The 16,417-nt window shown below is 44.2% G+C and overlaps 1 protein-coding gene and 1 long non-coding RNA gene across 14 annotated transcripts in view; one reads left to right on the forward strand and one right to left on the reverse strand.

Annotated features, from left to right (window-relative positions):
• LOC144379288 (uncharacterized) overlaps positions 1 to 16,417 on the reverse strand; it is a 1,054,371-nt gene that overhangs the window by 625,056 nt on the left and 412,898 nt on the right. The window contains exon 3 of one of the 10 annotated variants that reach the window (XR_013442043.1): positions 13,828 to 13,846. The exons of the other annotated variants lie outside the window; for them this stretch is intronic. This is a non-coding gene — a long non-coding RNA (uncharacterized LOC144379288). Of the gene's footprint in view, positions 1 to 13,827; positions 13,847 to 16,417 lie in introns of those variants that run through there. 10 annotated transcript variants of the gene reach the window in all.
• Positions 4,572 to 16,417, forward strand: part of DHX35 (DEAH-box helicase 35) — a 66,072-nt gene continuing 54,226 nt past the window's right edge. For 3 of the 4 annotated variants that reach the window (XM_078057184.1, XM_078057187.1, XM_078057188.1), the window contains exons 1-3: positions 4,572 to 4,731; positions 9,365 to 9,498; positions 14,291 to 14,383. In XM_078057184.1, coding sequence (XP_077913310.1) covers positions 4,692 to 4,731; positions 9,365 to 9,498; positions 14,291 to 14,383 — 267 coding nt within the window. In that variant the 5' untranslated portion in view covers positions 4,572 to 4,691. The remainder of the gene's footprint in view (positions 4,732 to 9,364; positions 9,499 to 14,290; positions 14,384 to 16,417) is intronic. The other variant, XM_078057190.1, reaches the window with a different exon arrangement.

A 16,417-nucleotide genomic window follows, 5' to 3' on the forward strand; every position in this document is an offset into this window, starting at 1 on the left:
TTTAAGCTTCTCAGTAGGCGAGGCAGAAAGAGAAACCTGGTCAGATCCACCATTCGCATTAAATCCAGGTTCAGGAAGAATCCTTTCTTTTTTTTAAAAAAGATTTTATTTAATTATTTGACAGAGAGAGACACAGCGAGAGAGGGAACACAAGCAGGGGGAGTGGGAGAGGGAGAAGCAGGCTTCCCGCAGAGCAGGGGGAGCCCGATGTGGGGCTCGATCCCAGGACCCTGGGATCACGACCGGAGCCGAAGGCAGACGCTTAACGACCGAGCCACCCAGGCACTCCAGGAAGAATTCTTGATGCTAAGATCAGGTAAGAATTTCTCACAAGGATCTTATAAAGATGATACTGTGGGGGCTCCTGGCTGCCTCTGTCGGAAGGACCTGTGACTTGTGGTCTTGGGTCGTGATTTTGAGCCTCACGTTGGGTGTAGAGATTTAAATAAACTTAAAAAGAAATAAAGATGATACTGTGAGGTGTTCAGACAGAAACGTCCTGATGATAAACCCTACAACAGATACTCTGAGGTGTGCCCAGACACTGAACCCACTAGGACAGTTGTTTAAAGCTATAAATGAGTTTATATTTGGACGTACTCTGTGAGCATGGACTATGTACCTTACGTTGAATATGTTCCCATAAGCATCATTATGCTAGTTTCACTGGTGCCTCACGCCCAGAAAGATGCCCCAGTTTGCCTGGCAGAGTTCCAGTTTATGCCTGCGAGGGCCCCTCTTTGGTCAGAGAAGTGTCCTGTTTGGACAATAAAGCATACTATCATCCTATCTTGAAAGCACCAGATCTGAGGCCCTCCCCAACTGCATAGATGGGCCTTGTTCCTCAGACCGACATGACAGAGACTCCCCCTGTTGAGTCTCTTTCCTGGTGGATCCCCACACCTCTGTACCCAAATCCTTGGAGCTAAGTAACACTTTTGCTTATGCTAATACATGTGTGAACTTGCTCATTTGTGCGCAAGCCAACAAACCAGACAGGTTTATAGATGTTACAAGTTTCAGAGGGCTACACCTAGACCCAGGGAGAAATCCCAGTGTCGTGCAATTTGGCCAAAGACTACCTCTTTTCAGGCTGGGGGACAGCTAGCTCTCTCTGATCTGGCTTCATGGAGGAGACCCAAGGGCAGTTAGGATTCTTCTTAGGAAGCTAAGAGTTCTAGTGCATGAATCCAGGGATGGTGTCATGGACATCTGTTATTTCTGCTTTCTTCATTCCACTTTGGCTAATTTCACTCAGATGTCCCTCTGAGGAACTATTCTGTTTCCAACTCTTAGTCCATGTCATTCTGGTGAAGCTGACCACACCTGACTTGGGGTGAAGTTTGTGATCTATGTTTAAGTCAGTCAGTATCTCATATTCCACGGCCCTGGTGATTGGTTCAGGGATGGATATGTGGTCAGTCAGATACTTTTGCCAGGGATTTTCGTAAAGAGGCTTGATGCTAAGGATGTGATGCTTGAGCTGACAGCCATGTGACACTCATGACAGGAGAAGGCAAAATGTTCAGAAGTGAGTCCTGATTTTTTTTTTTTCCAAAGATTTTATTTATTTATTTGAGAGAGAGAGAACGAGAGGGGGGGGGGAGGGTCAGAGGGAGAAACAGACTCCCTGCCGAGCAGGGAGCCCGATGCGGGACTCGATCCAGGGACTCCAGGATCATGACCTGAGCCGAAGGCAGTCGCTTAACCAACTGAGCCACCCAGGCGCCCGAGTCCTGATTTTTTTAAAAAAGATTTTATTTATTTGACAGAGAGAGACAGAGAGAGAGGGAGCACAAGCAGCAGGGTAGAGGGAGACGGAGAAGCAGGCTTCCCACTGAGCAAGGAGCCCTATGCGGGGCTCAATCCCAGGACCCTGGGATCATGACCTGAGCCGAAGGCAGACGCTTAACGACTGAGCCACCCAGGTGGCCCGTGAGTCCTGATTATGTCCTATGTGTCTCAAGTCTGAACTACTCTTGGACTTTTTGAAGTATATGAGCCATTTTTTTGCATAAGAGAGAATGCATTGGGTTTTCTATCACTTATTACATAAAAGCCTTAAACTAGTACAAGGATGAAAACCCCTAAATCCTATGCCTCCTAAACATGGCCAAGATAGTCGGACTGGAAATGTTTCAAAGTAGAAAGGAACAATTAACTACTGTAGGCACTGAGAAACTTCTTTAACATTTCCATGAAACATAATTTTGAGGAATATCATCTTTCTGAAAAACCAATTATCATTCAGAAGTTGCAAAATATACCCCCATGTAACAAAATGTTCAAACTTTCACAGAATTGTTGGCAATGAAGTAAATAAATTCTGGATGCCATCTCAAGAAACAAGTTTTAATTTTAGAGTAGTTATTTAAGGTCAATCTTTCCAAAAATAGTTAATTAGGAAGGATAAGATCGTCTATTAAGACCACTCCTAGTTTGTGACAATAAAACCACAACATCAGCATCTAGGTTATTACTTAGGTGTTTTCTCTAATAAAAGTATGTGAAAGCAAAACAACCCATTAGGGACAGTCAGGCTTTAGAACTTTCTGAGGCAGATTAACTAATTCTCATCTAAGAGAGCTAAACTCTAATGGTTTTAAATGGCCTATGTGGGTGAAAAACCACTGGCTTGGGAATTAGAAAGCCTGAATTCTAGTTTCAGTTCTGATACTCAAATTAGCTCATTGAGTGTGACCAAGTCCTTTTAATCTCCATGAACCAAAGTTTTTTTCTCCCATAAAACAAAAGAATGTAGGCTAGATGTTGACTAAAGTCTCCTCTAGCTTTAAGATTATGATCCAGTAATTTGAGCATGGCCAGTCTACTGTCTCTTTGTAAATAGGAAGACTTCTTCACATAAGTCAGAGTAATCTATAAAATATAGAAATAATAAAAAGTGGCATTTATTTCATTTTCCCTTGTATTCATGTATAAACCCCATTTTCTATACTTCGGCTGTTAATGAAAATAAGATAAAACAAGGAAGGATCAGTGCTATGAAGAATTAAAACTAAGTATAAAGCATGGTGTTCCTATATACATTACTCAACAGGTACTTTGTTATTGGGCTCTGAGTATGAATGTGTCATGATCTTTGTCCTTAAGAAGCTCCCCATATTAACAGTAGAGGCAGATTAACTATAGTTCAACTAAATGGTACCACAAAAGTGAGCACACAGGCTCTGAGTTTACAGAGGCGGAATGCTTAAGCCAGTGAATTTATTCTTAGAGCTGGCCCATAGAAAGATATTTTAAAGATGAATGACGATTTCTTGGCAGAGAGGTTATCATGTATTGAGCCCTATTTTTATTATTATGGAGATAAAGGAGATATTTGGAAAATGAATGTATGCATGTAAATTCTGATTTTTTCCTCCTGGTGGATTTGCTCTATTTAAATTAAGGAGAGCTAACATTGACTGAATGCTTATTAAGTCTTCCACTGTTAGGTGTTTTACATGTTATCTCATTTAACAGAACCTTTGAAGACCTCATTTTACAACTAAGATTAGATGACAGCTCAGCCTGAGGAAATGGCAAAGTTAGGATTCCAAATCACCTCTACTTATCTTCAAAGCTCTTGATCTTTCCAAGAGTATGCCATTTTTTATAACGAATGCAGAATTTTCGTCACAGCTCGAAAAATGCGTAAATTCTGAAGCCTCTCTTCCAGCTAGGTGTCTACCCATAAAATATTTCCTCTTTTTTGGATTAGTGGAATCTTTCTCTAGCTTGTTGATTGGAAGAACCATCTGTGGAACTTCCTAAAATACAAGTTCCCAGGCCATGCCCCTGGAGATTCTGACTCAGGATTGGATCAGGGCTTAGAATCTGTATTTTTAACAAGCACTGGAATCCTAAGAGCAGTCAGATAGGAGGAAACACTGGGTTAGTGCCCTAGCCTAACTGATCTACCCATTTCTCTTATTCCAACCATTTTTTCCCCAGTTTTTCAGCATTACTCATAAGGCCCTAGATTTCCATACCACTTCCCATTGTTTTATTCACGGATGATAATAAACACTACTGTTTCTCGAGCATTTATTCATTTACTATTCACCCTCGCCCCCTCCTTGGACAGTTGTTGCATTAAGGCGCTGAAACTACAGGTCCCGGGCATACAATGGGCTCCCAATAATTATTTACTGGACCAGCAAACCCACGAGGTAGTTACTATTAACCTTCATTTGACAACATGGAGAAGACTGAAAGAGAAACTGTCTAGCTGGGGCAGCCTGTAACACAATCAGTATTTATTTAGCAGTTAATTTGGGACGCATTAGCTCTGTGCTCTCCGCGTGCCGCTGGCAGCCACAGGACTCCCGTGCCACCAATTTTCTCCCAAAGCTTGCCCTTCCGGGGGCGAACGGCCGACAGCCGGCCCACGCCGTGCTCCTAGAAGGGCCACCTGGAACCCTCACACACCACACTGAAAAGCTCGGCGAACACCGCCCTCTTTCCCCAATATGGCGGGGCCGGTCACGTGGTCAGCGCGCGGGGCCGGAGCGCTCTTGGAGACCGCCGTAGGTCACGTGGCTGGGGGGCGGTGGCGACCACGGGGGCGTGGCCGTAACTCCGCTGAAGCCTCCTGGGCCGAGGCTCCTCGCGGGCCACGCCCCCCGGCCCCTCCGGGGGCTCACGCGCAACGGAGGGGTGGAGTCTCCCTCGTGACCTTTCACCCCAGCATGGCTGCGCCCTTGGGACCGGTGAAGTTCTGGCGACCCGGTAAGGCCCTTAGAGAAACGTTGGGCAGATGCGGCGGCCTAACTTTGGTCTTGGCTCGGCAGCCGGCGCCCTGGGGCCTGCGGACCTGCTCGCAGGCCTGACCTCGGCGGGCTGGCCACCGCCGCCTCAGAGCTGGTGGGCTCTGCGGCTCAGGCGCCCACGGTGGTCCCGACAGATTCGGGCGTCCGCCCCCAGCCTGGGCAGAAACTCTCTGTGTGACCTTGTTCGAGTCTCAGCTTCCCCGGGCCTCGTTTTCCTCACTCGTGATCCCCGCCTTGCCCGACGCTGGGGAAGCGCTGAAGCGCCCACGCGTGTCCTGTTACCGCCCTGGGGCTACGCTGGGGCCGGACGGGCGGTGCTGCTCAGGGTTTAGGAGCTCAAGCTGTGGAATCGGGTTGCCTGGGTTCGACTTTTCGGCTGTGCCCTATAGTAGCAGAGTTCCTTTGGGCAAGTCACTTAATTTTTCTGAGCCCTAGCCTCCTTACCTGTGAAATGGGTAGAGTAATAGTTATCCTGTGGGCTTGAATAACGAGTACGGCGCCTTGTCTGACCCCAGAGTAAGTGCTCATAAAAAAGGGAAAGTGCCTTATTTTGTTTTAGGGTAATTCTTGCCCATCTCGAGTGTCTACCAGAAAGTGACCACCCTCCTTCGTATTGGCTGTCACCCACTTCCCTCTGTCGGGGAAACACGAATGTTAGTCACAAAATGCTTTGCTTGATGTGTTTTGTTTCTTCATTAATCAGGATTTTATTGAATGTGTACTTGCCAGATCCTGCTAGATGCCTTACTTCCTCCCCTTCCGTCAGTTTCTTGTGAAAAACAAAAGTTTCTTAACAGTTAACCAGCTTACGTTTTTCCACCACTTGCACCTCTGCAGGTCTGGGTGTGCAAAGTATATTGCAGCAAAAGTAAAATGAGACGGAGAAGGTAATAGGGGAAAACTTTTAAATGGTATTTTAAAGTTTTGCCCTGAGATGCTAACCATGCATATACTTGATGTGGGAGATAAGCCCAAGCAAGGGATGTGTTAATTCTTTTCAAAAATCTGTAGTTTGTCCCTTAATGACAGTTTTATTCAGTATTTCAAATCATTAGCCAGTTACCCATCCTGAATTTTATTTGCAGCCAGAACTAAGATCTCATTAGGTGATGAGATACCCTCTATTTTACTTATTCAAGCCTTTAATAACAGGTCAAAGTGTTAAGTATAGTAAAGGCATGAATGAATTGTTGCAAATCAGAAGAGGATACTATTTTGGCTAAAGAACATGGGGTTACTCGGAGAGTTCTGTTCCATTATTTAGTTCCTTTGTTGAGGGTATACTTATTGAGCGCCTAACCTTGTGATCAGGCGGCAAATATAGATGACCAGGCTGCTGCTCTGCTCTCAAGATTTATTCTTTCTTTCTCTCTCTGTCTCAGTTATGATATAAAGTTAGATATCCTTTAGAAGAGATATTATGAATGAGGCAGAAAGAAGTGGTGGTAAGGGGGTGGTAAGGGGGATAGGTTCTACAAGTCAGACTGTAAAGCTATCCTTGACTGCCATATTTACTAGCCTGGTGACTTGGCAAAGTCACTTAAATGCTCAGAATCTCAGTGACCTTATCTGTGAATTGGACAGAACAACACCTACCCAAAGGATTGTTTTTGTTTTTTTTAAAGATTTTATTTATTTATTTGACAGGGAGACAGAGATCACAAGTAGGCAGACAGGCAGGCAGGCAGAGGGAGAGGGAGAAGCAGGCTCCCTGCTGAGCACGGAGCCCCATACGGGGCTCGATCCCAGGACGCTGAGATCATGACCTGAGCCGAAGGCAGATGCTTAACCCTACTGAGCCACCCAGGCGCCCCTACCCAAAGGATTGTTGTGAGGATTAAATGAGAATACATGTAAAGCTCTTAGTACTAGATACATATTAACTATTAGAATTACATAAAGGTAGAGAAGAGAGGGAAAGATTGAATGTGTAGATAAGAAATACTTCATAAAGATAGTGATATTTTTGAGGTGAACAGTGAGGCACAAATAAGGTTTTGTTCCTTGGAGAGGTAGGGGTATGGAGCTCTGGGCAAAGAGAGCAGCCTGACCAAGGCAAAGTGGGATGTGTGCCTCAGGAATGTCCAAAAAACCAAAGTAATTGAGTAGCGAGATGGTGTTAAGTGATAGGGTACGTTTTGGGGTGAAGCAGGAGATAATGCTATTCTGTTTCTAGTTCATTATTAAAAAAAAAAATGCTGGTCATGACCCCACTGCATTCATTTCATAACCCACTAATGGGGCATCACTCAAATTGAAAAACTGAATTGAAAAAATTGAAATTAGAGGGAGTGCTGGGTGGTGGGTGGGGGTGCTGTTGTCAGCCTTGTTTTGTAGATGGAGAAATGAAGGCATTTGTGGTTTGCAGGATTACAAACTTGTTACTCCCTTAAGTATAGAGAATGTTCCCGAGGGAAAGGCAACCATAGGCAGTCAGAATGGACCGTGGGATGTATGTAGAAGGGAGGCAGTCCTGGTTTGGCTGAATGAAGTCTTTTGTAAGGAGACATACTCCTTATTGATTGACATTAGCTCTTGTAAAACATCTCATGACAGAATATACTGAGGTGGACTTGGCTGTAGGCTAGAGACAGGGAGGGGAGGGGTAGTAAAGAAGACACCTGGGTAGATTAAACCCTGGTGTGGGAGGAAGCAAGAGACCTTGCAGGAGCAATGCTATTGCTAAGACAGGCTGGAAAGGTTTAAAACGTGTTTTGAAAAGGAGGGAATTTGTGACAAAAACAGAGCGGATGAGGATGAACTATTCTTTGCAGCAGTTTTCTTGGGGAAGGGTTACAAGAAGTTATGTAGATGTGGCAATAATAAGGGAAGAAAGGAAAGGAGACCTGCCTCTTTGAGCACAGGCTTTGTTCCAGGTCCTGTTCTATCTTTTATCTTGTTGAAAGGAATGTCAGCATTTTGGCAAAAACAATATAGCAGTGCCCCACTTAAATGATTTTCGGCAGTCTTGGACCTCTGGAACACAACTATGTTCCTAGAAATAAGTGGAAAAGGGATTAGAGATCTGTGACAATGACTCTAAACTTAGCTCTAAGGGGTCTATGGACCACGAGCATTTTCTGTCCTGATACATTATATTCTGATGTATTTTTCAGGAGAGGGGTCCATAGCCTTTATTAGATTGTCAAGGGGTTTGGGACCTCCAAAAAATGTAAAATTAAATCACTGGGCTAAAGGTGCTTGTCATAAAGCCCCTGTAATTTCACATGGCATCAGACTCTGAGTTCAGAAGATCTGGGAGATGATAGTTTGGGGTAATCACTCCTATAGTGCCCCCAGCAGAAGGCTGTGTGGCCTGTGTTTGAACTTCCAGGGGAGGTTTTTAAGATTCACAAAGGCATTACACCCCAGCGCTCAACAGCCCTAGCTTTTGAAAATAGCTTCCTTGTGTCCTGTTGAATTCCAAACCCTGTGTCGCTTATTACTCTTAGTTCTGTCCAAGGCCTACACAAACAAATTGGCACGAAAAGTTCTGGAAGCTGATTGTAAAAATTGAACCCATGTTCCTCTTAAGGCATTTTCCTTCAAAGGCTAAAATTCATGGTACCTGAAGAGTTTTACATGATGAGATATGGCTTCCCTATTCTTCACTGTCCTGAGCACCAGTTTGTCATTGTTCTCACCAAGCCAGCATTGTGGAAAGCTGTTGTTTAATTTGCTCAGCACGGTGGTTTCTTGGAATGGTACTTCACACCCAACCACTCCAGTTCTGTGATTCAAAATGGGGGCTGCCGTCTCCCGCATCCCGCTCCACTGGCCATGGTTGGTTGGATTAGGCTGGGCATTGGACCTAAGCTGGGGGAAGAGGAGCCTTCCCCCGCCTCCAGACCACAGACCACACACACACCGGGGACTCCCAGCCCCCCTTGCTGAGTCTTTTACTTTCTCTTTAGCACGTATTACCACCTTATGGACAAAACTGTGTTATGGGAGGAGGAGTGAAAGAAGCAAGTAAGCCGCACGAGGGTAGGACCTAGCATCTGGAGTGTTCCCTGTGGCATCTCTTGCATTCAGTCCTTGTTGGGGAGCGAATGGAGGGTGGGGAGTTGTGAGCCTGAGCAGCCTTGATTCCAGCTCCCACTGAGAATCCAAACTTAGGGATCGAAAGGAGCTGGTAGAGAGGCGCTGAGATGAGAGAAGGAGCAAGCCAAGGCAGCATTTGCGTCCCCGGCCTTGCTGCCGTCCTGCAGTAGCATGTTCCTGCACCTCAGCCCGTTCCCGTTGGGTTTCTGTCACTTGTAGGAGGAGTAATTAGAGTAATTAGTAGTAATATGTCGGGGCCAGACCTGAAAACATTGTCCTCTGGAATACAGTTATGAGTGGCCGGTTTGGAGCCCAGTGGGCCTCTCCTCTCTGTCCTTGATGCTGCGGTGAAGCTTGTAGGGGAGATTTTTGTATTCTCCCAGGTCCTTTCCTAGATGCTTTCCTGAAGTTAAAGTTTAGTATCTTCTAGTAGTTTGAGGTAAAATGCATTGCTTGTGTTGTATCTTCACCTTGGAATTTGTAAAGTCTGCACATTTTTCTGTCCATTGGTTGCATCAGAGAATCTGAAAAAAGCATTTCTGTTACAGGTACAGAGGGACCAGGTGTCAGCATCTCTGAAGAGAGACAGAGTCTGGCTGAAGACTCTGCACCACCCGTTGTCTACAATCCCTACGCCGCCTTTTCTATAGAGCAGCAGAGGCAGAAGCTGCCGGTGTTCAAGGTACACTAAACAAGCCTGGGCAGTCGGTCGGCCTGAAGCCGTGCGCGGTGGCCTTAGACTGGGTCCTGAAGTGAATTGTGTCCTCTTACTCTTTTTTTTTTTTTTTAAGATTTTATTTATTTATTTGAGACAGAATGAGAGAGAGAGAGAGAGCACATGAGAGGGGGGAGGGTCAGAGGGAGAAGCAGGCTCCCTGCCGAGCAGGGAGCCCGATGCGGGACTCGATCCAGGGACTCCAGGATCATGACCTGAGCTGAAGGCAGTCGCTTAACCAACTGAGCCACCCAGGCGCCCTGTCCTCTTACTCTTAACGACTCTGTAGGACACAGTGAGCTCGGAGCTGCCCTTATCTGAGGGAATGAACCTCAAAATATGTGTGTGTTGCTTAACCATATAAATCTTGAAAGTCCTTAACGGTTTTTTTAGTTAGATGTTGTTACAAATTGAAAACCTGGAAGAGGGGCGCCTGGGTGGCTCAGTCGTTAAGCGTCTGCTTTCGGCTCAGGTCATGATCCCAGGGTCCTGGGATCGAGCCCCGTATTGGGCTCCCTGCTCTGCGGGAAGCCTGCTTCTCCCTCTCCCACTCCTCCTGCTTGTGTTCCCTCTCTTGCTGTGTCTCTGTCAAATAAATAAAATCTTAAAAAAAAAAAAAAAAAAAAGAAAACCTGGAAGAGATGGAATGACATTCTTTTTCCCTCTCTTTGCTTTTCGATTATGGACAAATTCAGACATACAGAAGAGTAGAGAAAACAGCACAATGAACTGCTGTGCCTCCAACTTCAACAGATTACCAGTGTATGGCCAATGTTAGCTTTCTTTTTAAAGGCGAATTTCTTTAAACAAGACTAATTGGACATCTGAGGAAGTTTCTGTGGAAGAAGTTAACTCCCACTGACACAGTGACGGGATTTGGGTGCTTATTATGTACTGTGTGCACATCCAGCATTTGATTTTATTGGTCTCATGAAATGGACATATGTTCATCTCACAAGAGACCAAAGCATGAACTAGAATTCAGAATACATTTGTTTATAACCGTCGTTCTCCAGTGCAGACAGACATGGTCCATGGGCTCACTTTTCTCCCTGTTGCCAAGACCACATGGGAAGGGGCACCTGGATGGCTCAGTTGGTTAAGCGACTGCCTTCAGCTCAGGTCATGATCCTGGAGTCTCGGGATCGAGTCCCGCATCGGGCTCCTGGCTCAGCGGGGAGTCTACTTCTCCCTCTGACCCTCTGCCCTCATGCTCTCTCTCTCACTCTCTCTCAAATAAATAAATAAAATCTTTAAAAAAAAAAAAAGCTATAGCACAATATCTGTCATATAGTAGTGCTTTAATATATTTTTAGTATGCCAAATATAAAACCTTTCATCATGAAGTAATCACAACTTCTACATTATATCAGTTCAATAAATAAAATTAGATTATTTATTAAAAAAAAAAAAAGACCACATGGGAAGCCAGATTGCAATCAGGAAGTGAGCTCTAGGCCAAAGGCCATTTAGATAGAGCTGAAGAATGTTTCATATAGCCCCCAATGAAGGGCGACGTGCTCTCCCAGCCTCACGTGATGCCCCTGGAATGACCCGAGTAGGTGTGGCCACCAGCACCCGTGGCTCGCTCTCTTTCTCCTGGACAGTGCTGGGGGAGAGCTGCCAAGTTCTCACACTAAGGGAGTCTCTTTGTCTAGACTGTGCTAATCATTCCTCTTCTATTGATATGTGCTTTCTCCAAATGGATTCGAAACAGAATCCTTCTTAACTTAGCCAAGTCACCTAGATTAGAGTGTTATGTGGCCCCAAACATTTTAGTCACTCACTGACATTTCTGGGTTTCTCCCTCAGGTGATTAACCTCATCCAATATGTGTGAATGTAAACCGGTTTGCCCCTCAGGAGATAAGATTATAGGTTCACCATTGCTGCCTCACTGTTGAGGGACATAGTTTGAGCTCCGGTGAAGTATCAAGATTCTGGAGCTAGACTTTAGAGCTCAAACCCGAGCTTCATTGTTTTTGTGCTGTGTGACCTTGCTTCACCATCTGAGCTTCTGTGTTTTTATCTGTAATATGGGACTAATAGCACCTGCCTCATTGGATTGTTATGAGGCCCAGATGAGATCATCCACATGGAGCATTTAGCAAAGTACCTGACATATTGTAAGTATTCAAGTACACAGATAATTACTATTTACCAAGTATTTAATTTTGGCCTTTCCTTGACTGTTTTTCATCGTCCAGCTGAACTTACAAGATACCATAAATGAAACAAATGAAAAAGTAATCAAGGTTTAACATTGATGGAAATTAAAATTGTATGGGTTATTGGTAAAAAGCAAAACAGAATTTAAGCATAGTTAGGCACTCATGAGATGTTAAAGATAAATCTAGGAGATGAAAAGGGTGAAAGGGACCCATTCACCAACCCCTCCCCCATTAAAACTAAAAGTAGCTTTAAAGACAGAAATTGAAACTAAAGGGGCAATAAATTTAAAGTTCCTCTCTTTTTCCTGCTGCCATTATAAGGCAGCCTTCTTGACCACCTCCCGTAGGCTGGCATTCTTGCTGGGGCTTGGACATTGCTATGGAAGGTGGTCCTCTCACTCCTTTACACACCGCCTCCCTGAAGCTCAGTTCCCTCCTCCGCACCAGCCCTTGTCCATTTCTCTGCTTGCGCCTGTGGGCGCTACTGTCATTTTTGCAGTCTCCAGACTGGAAATCTTGTCATGTCTCTCTGGAATGTTACACGTTGGACCTTCTTCGTGTGCAGCCCTTCCTATCTAGTATGTGAAATGTGAGTTACTGCCTTCAGTTTTCTTCTGCTCAGTCTCGTCTGGTGCAGCACTGACAGCCCAGCCAGCGCCCCAGGGACGGTCCAGACCGTAGCTCTGCTAGGGAAGCCTGGACTACCCGTCTCATAACTCATTTCCAAACCACACCTGGAGCCTTTTGTGGGCTCTTATGATGCCCCTGGAATAGAGTTTGTATTGTTTGCTTGTTTCCGTCTTCTTCCTTTTGCTTATGTTATTTCCCTTTCCTGGAATGCCTTATCTTGTTTCTGTCTGTATTCAGATTGTCTTTCTAGTTTTCCTTGACCATCCACCATCCATCCGTCTATCCATCTATCCATCCACCCACCCACTGTTGGATCTACATTCATAAAATACCTGCAAAGATCCCAAACCTTTCACCTTCCCCTAGCCAAAACGAAAGAAAGCACCAAGTCCAGGCAACTGACAAAAGAGTGTCTAGACTAGTCATTATAGACCACCTGCAGCAGGATCTGCTGTGGGGGCTTGAGAAATGCAGATTCCTGGGCCCCAACGTAATCCTACTGAATCAGAAACCCTGGGAATAGGGCTAGGAATCTTCATTTTTAACAAATATCCTAAGAGGGTTTCACACTAAAATGTGAGAACTATATATTTAGACCCCAAATAATGCCAGATTCAAAACCCCAAAGCAGCCAATACTTTAGTGAGGCAGTGAGGCAGCATGTTCGCTCTCCCAGTCCTCATCACGTTGTCGGTGCCCAATCAGACGGGCCGAGCAGTAGTCAGAGTGGGGGAACTCGTCAGGGTTTACTTCATTCCAGACCAGGTATTGATGGAATACCTTCATGACTTTCCAGACCAAGTGCGTCTTTCAGCACATGTGGGTACAAAAATATACTAGGGGGCTAAGTAGATAGGATGTTGGAATCATCTCTTCAGTTTTCTGCTCACACTGAATGGGTAAAGAAAGGCTCAGTTGAAATACAGGTGTAACCTATGGGTGCTTTATTACGAACTTGGATTTAGAGGTAGAGGTGAAAGCATATTCTTTTTGTCTTTTTTTCCCCCAGTTAATAAATGAAAGAATTTGTAACTAGATAATACATAATTTGTACAAAATGTAAAGGTCTGTCTCCTTCACATCCTTGCTCCCCGGCCACCCTCTTCCGCTCCAGGAGATAATACAATGACCGGTTTTTTGTTTTGTTTTATTTTCTGTAAAGATAGCTTGTACATAGCATGTATGTATCCTTTCTTTAAAAACACAAATAGTAGTGTATTATTTACACTGTTCTGCACCTTGAGTTCCTCCCTTAACATATCTTGTTGACCATTCCATATCAGATAGACATTTGTTCTTTTTTTAAAATTCAATTAACATATAGACATTTGACAAATAGACATTTGTTCTTTTTTTAAAATTCAGTTAATTAACATATAGTGTATTACTAGTTTCAGAGGTAGAGTTCAGTGATTCATCAGTCTTACATAATACCCAGTGCTCATTACATCACATGCCCTTCTTAATGTCCATCACCCAGTTACCCCATCCACCTGCCCCCTCCCCCCCGCAACCCTCATTTTGTTTCCAATAGATATTTGTTCTTTTTAACGCCTGAGTATATTCCATTATTGGAGTGTTTCATAACTGATTTAACCCTGTTGATGAACATTTAGACTGAAATTTTGGCTATTATAAACAATACTTCAGTGAGTATGCTTATGTATATACCTCTTTGTTCATATATATTATTAGTATGTCTGTAGTATAACTTCTTATAAGTAAAAATTTTGAATTAAAGGGTATGTATATTGTATATTTTGGTAAGTTACTGCTCTCAATTGCACTTGTTTCAGCTTGTATGGACACCGACACTGCGAGATGGAAATATATTTTGATAATTCTTTTTAAGATTTACTTTCCTTTGGCAAACAGCTCATTTCATAATGTTTAAATATCTTTGTTTAGATCTTTTGAGAACACGTATGACTCTTTACAATGTATGGTTCTATTTTTCAGCTTAGGAATCATATATTATACTTGGTAGAAAACTATCAGACAGTGGTGATTGTTGGAGAGACGGGATGTGGGAAAAGCACGCAGATCCCACAAGTGAGTATATACTTATATGTGTCTTTGCACTTACATTTGGCCAGAAGGGTTTTGTAACTTGAGAACTCTCTTTACTATAATTTGCTTTTTAAAGATCTTCTGTCAGAGAGAAAATATTCAACCCGACTAGATATTTTTTATTCAGCTTTTGGCTCTTGTGATTGATTACCATCGAAGTAGTAGTCATCTTTGATTTATTATAATTCCAAAATAATGATTGACTAGCCATACTCTGAAAGGAACAGTGGAGACTCCTTCAAAGAGGTATAATGCCTGGTTTTTGTCCTCAAGTAGTTACAGTTGAAGAGGAGGGTGAAATGAATGAATACGGCTCTAGTTGTAAATAAAAATGGACTACCAAAGAATTACATGGTGCTGTGGAAGGAGCCCGTGTTACAAGGCAAGCTGCTGTCTGGTGTGGACAGAGGTGGACAGAAGGATCAGGAAAGGCCTTGTAAAAGAAATGACATTTGAAGTAGACTTTGAACGACCAGTGGGAGCTGGCCAGGAAGATGTTCTCATCCAGGGAATATTGTGGTCAGAGATACTGGGGTGTGAGAAGTGTCTGGGACTCAGCAAGAGTGGAAAGACAGGGTGGGGTCAAAGTGTGTCTTACGAGCCTTGACTTGGAGGGTGAAGAATGATATGTAAGTGGTCAAGGATGAGAGTCATTGCAGGTTTTTCTTTCCTTTTTAATGTAGATTTTTATTGAAGTATAAAACGTATATTGCAAAGTGCTTATAATTGTACAGCTTGATAAACTTTCACAAGTGAATACACATGTTTACCAGTCCCCAGATCAAGAAATGGAACAGAACATTACCAGAGCTCCAGAAGTCCTCTTGTGTCCCCTTCTGGTCTCCTGCCCTCTCTTCCTGCTTCCTGTGCAACACACAGGGGTATCTCTCATTCTGGCTTCTAACACCATAGATTAATTCTGTTTTTGAACTTATAGAAAGAGATAATACAGCTTCTTTTGCCCAACCCAATAATGGATTTAGGCTGTGGCCTAGACATGGTATTTCTTAAAAGGTCCCCAGGTGATCTAATGTGCAGCTAGGGAAAGGTAAGCAGAAGGGAATGGACGGCAGTAGAGAAAGGACAGCGGAGCACATGGTGGCCTGGAGGGAAACATGTGAGGTGGTATAAGGACCATAGCACATTACTTGCTTCTTACAGACAGACATGGAACAGGGGCCATGTTGAATTACTGAGAGAGTATCAGAAGGCAGTAATAATCAGTACCACCGCCATCGTCATTGTCAAGCAAGTAATAAGTAAGTGCTACGTAAAGTGGTCAGTTTGCACATATTAATCCGTTTAATCCTCAGTGACCGTGTGAAGCAGGTACTATCATTACCTTCCTTTTACAATTGAAGACATTAGAGAGCAGTGATGTGGAGGAGGGAACATAGAACGGGTTGAAAGATGGGCCACATGAGGTGAGGTGGTCTGTTTGTTAAGGAATAAGTCTGTCTGGTTATTTAGTCAGCTCAACATAACTATGTTATGTTACCAAAGAACCTGAAAATCTCAGTGGTTTAAGAACACAAAGGTTTATTTCTTCCTCCTACTATGTGGTCTTCTTAGGTTGATGACCCAAGATGGCTGCTCCACGTGGTCCCTGGGACCGAGGATGATGGCCCAGCTCTTATCTGGGGCTTGGGAGTCTTGGGGTAGATGGCAGGATTAGGAGATGGCTCAAGTTTTAGAACTTATGACTGGAAGTGGCACTTCTGCTCACATTTCATTGCACAAGGCAGGTTTCACTGCCCGGCCCGGTAGCGGTGGGGTGGCGGTGTGTGGAATCCTCCGACAGGGGTGGGTGGCAAATGTTTGGATCCGAGATGCTGTACAGCACGACGATCTGGTCATTTCCCCCAGCAAGGCTTAGCTGCCAGGGAACAGAGGGGGCCTGCTGAGGGGCGAGTCCAGGGAAAGAATGGCCTGGAGGCGAAAGAGCAGGGTCTGAGGATCCAGCGGCAGTGAATAAAGGTAGTTTTTTTTCAATTTTGGAAGAGTATTTAATAGGTT

The sequence above is a fragment of the Halichoerus grypus genome, chromosome 10, assembly GCF_964656455.1.
Source record: "Halichoerus grypus chromosome 10, mHalGry1.hap1.1, whole genome shotgun sequence".
Taxonomy (NCBI): Eukaryota; Metazoa; Chordata; class Mammalia; order Carnivora; family Phocidae; genus Halichoerus; species Halichoerus grypus.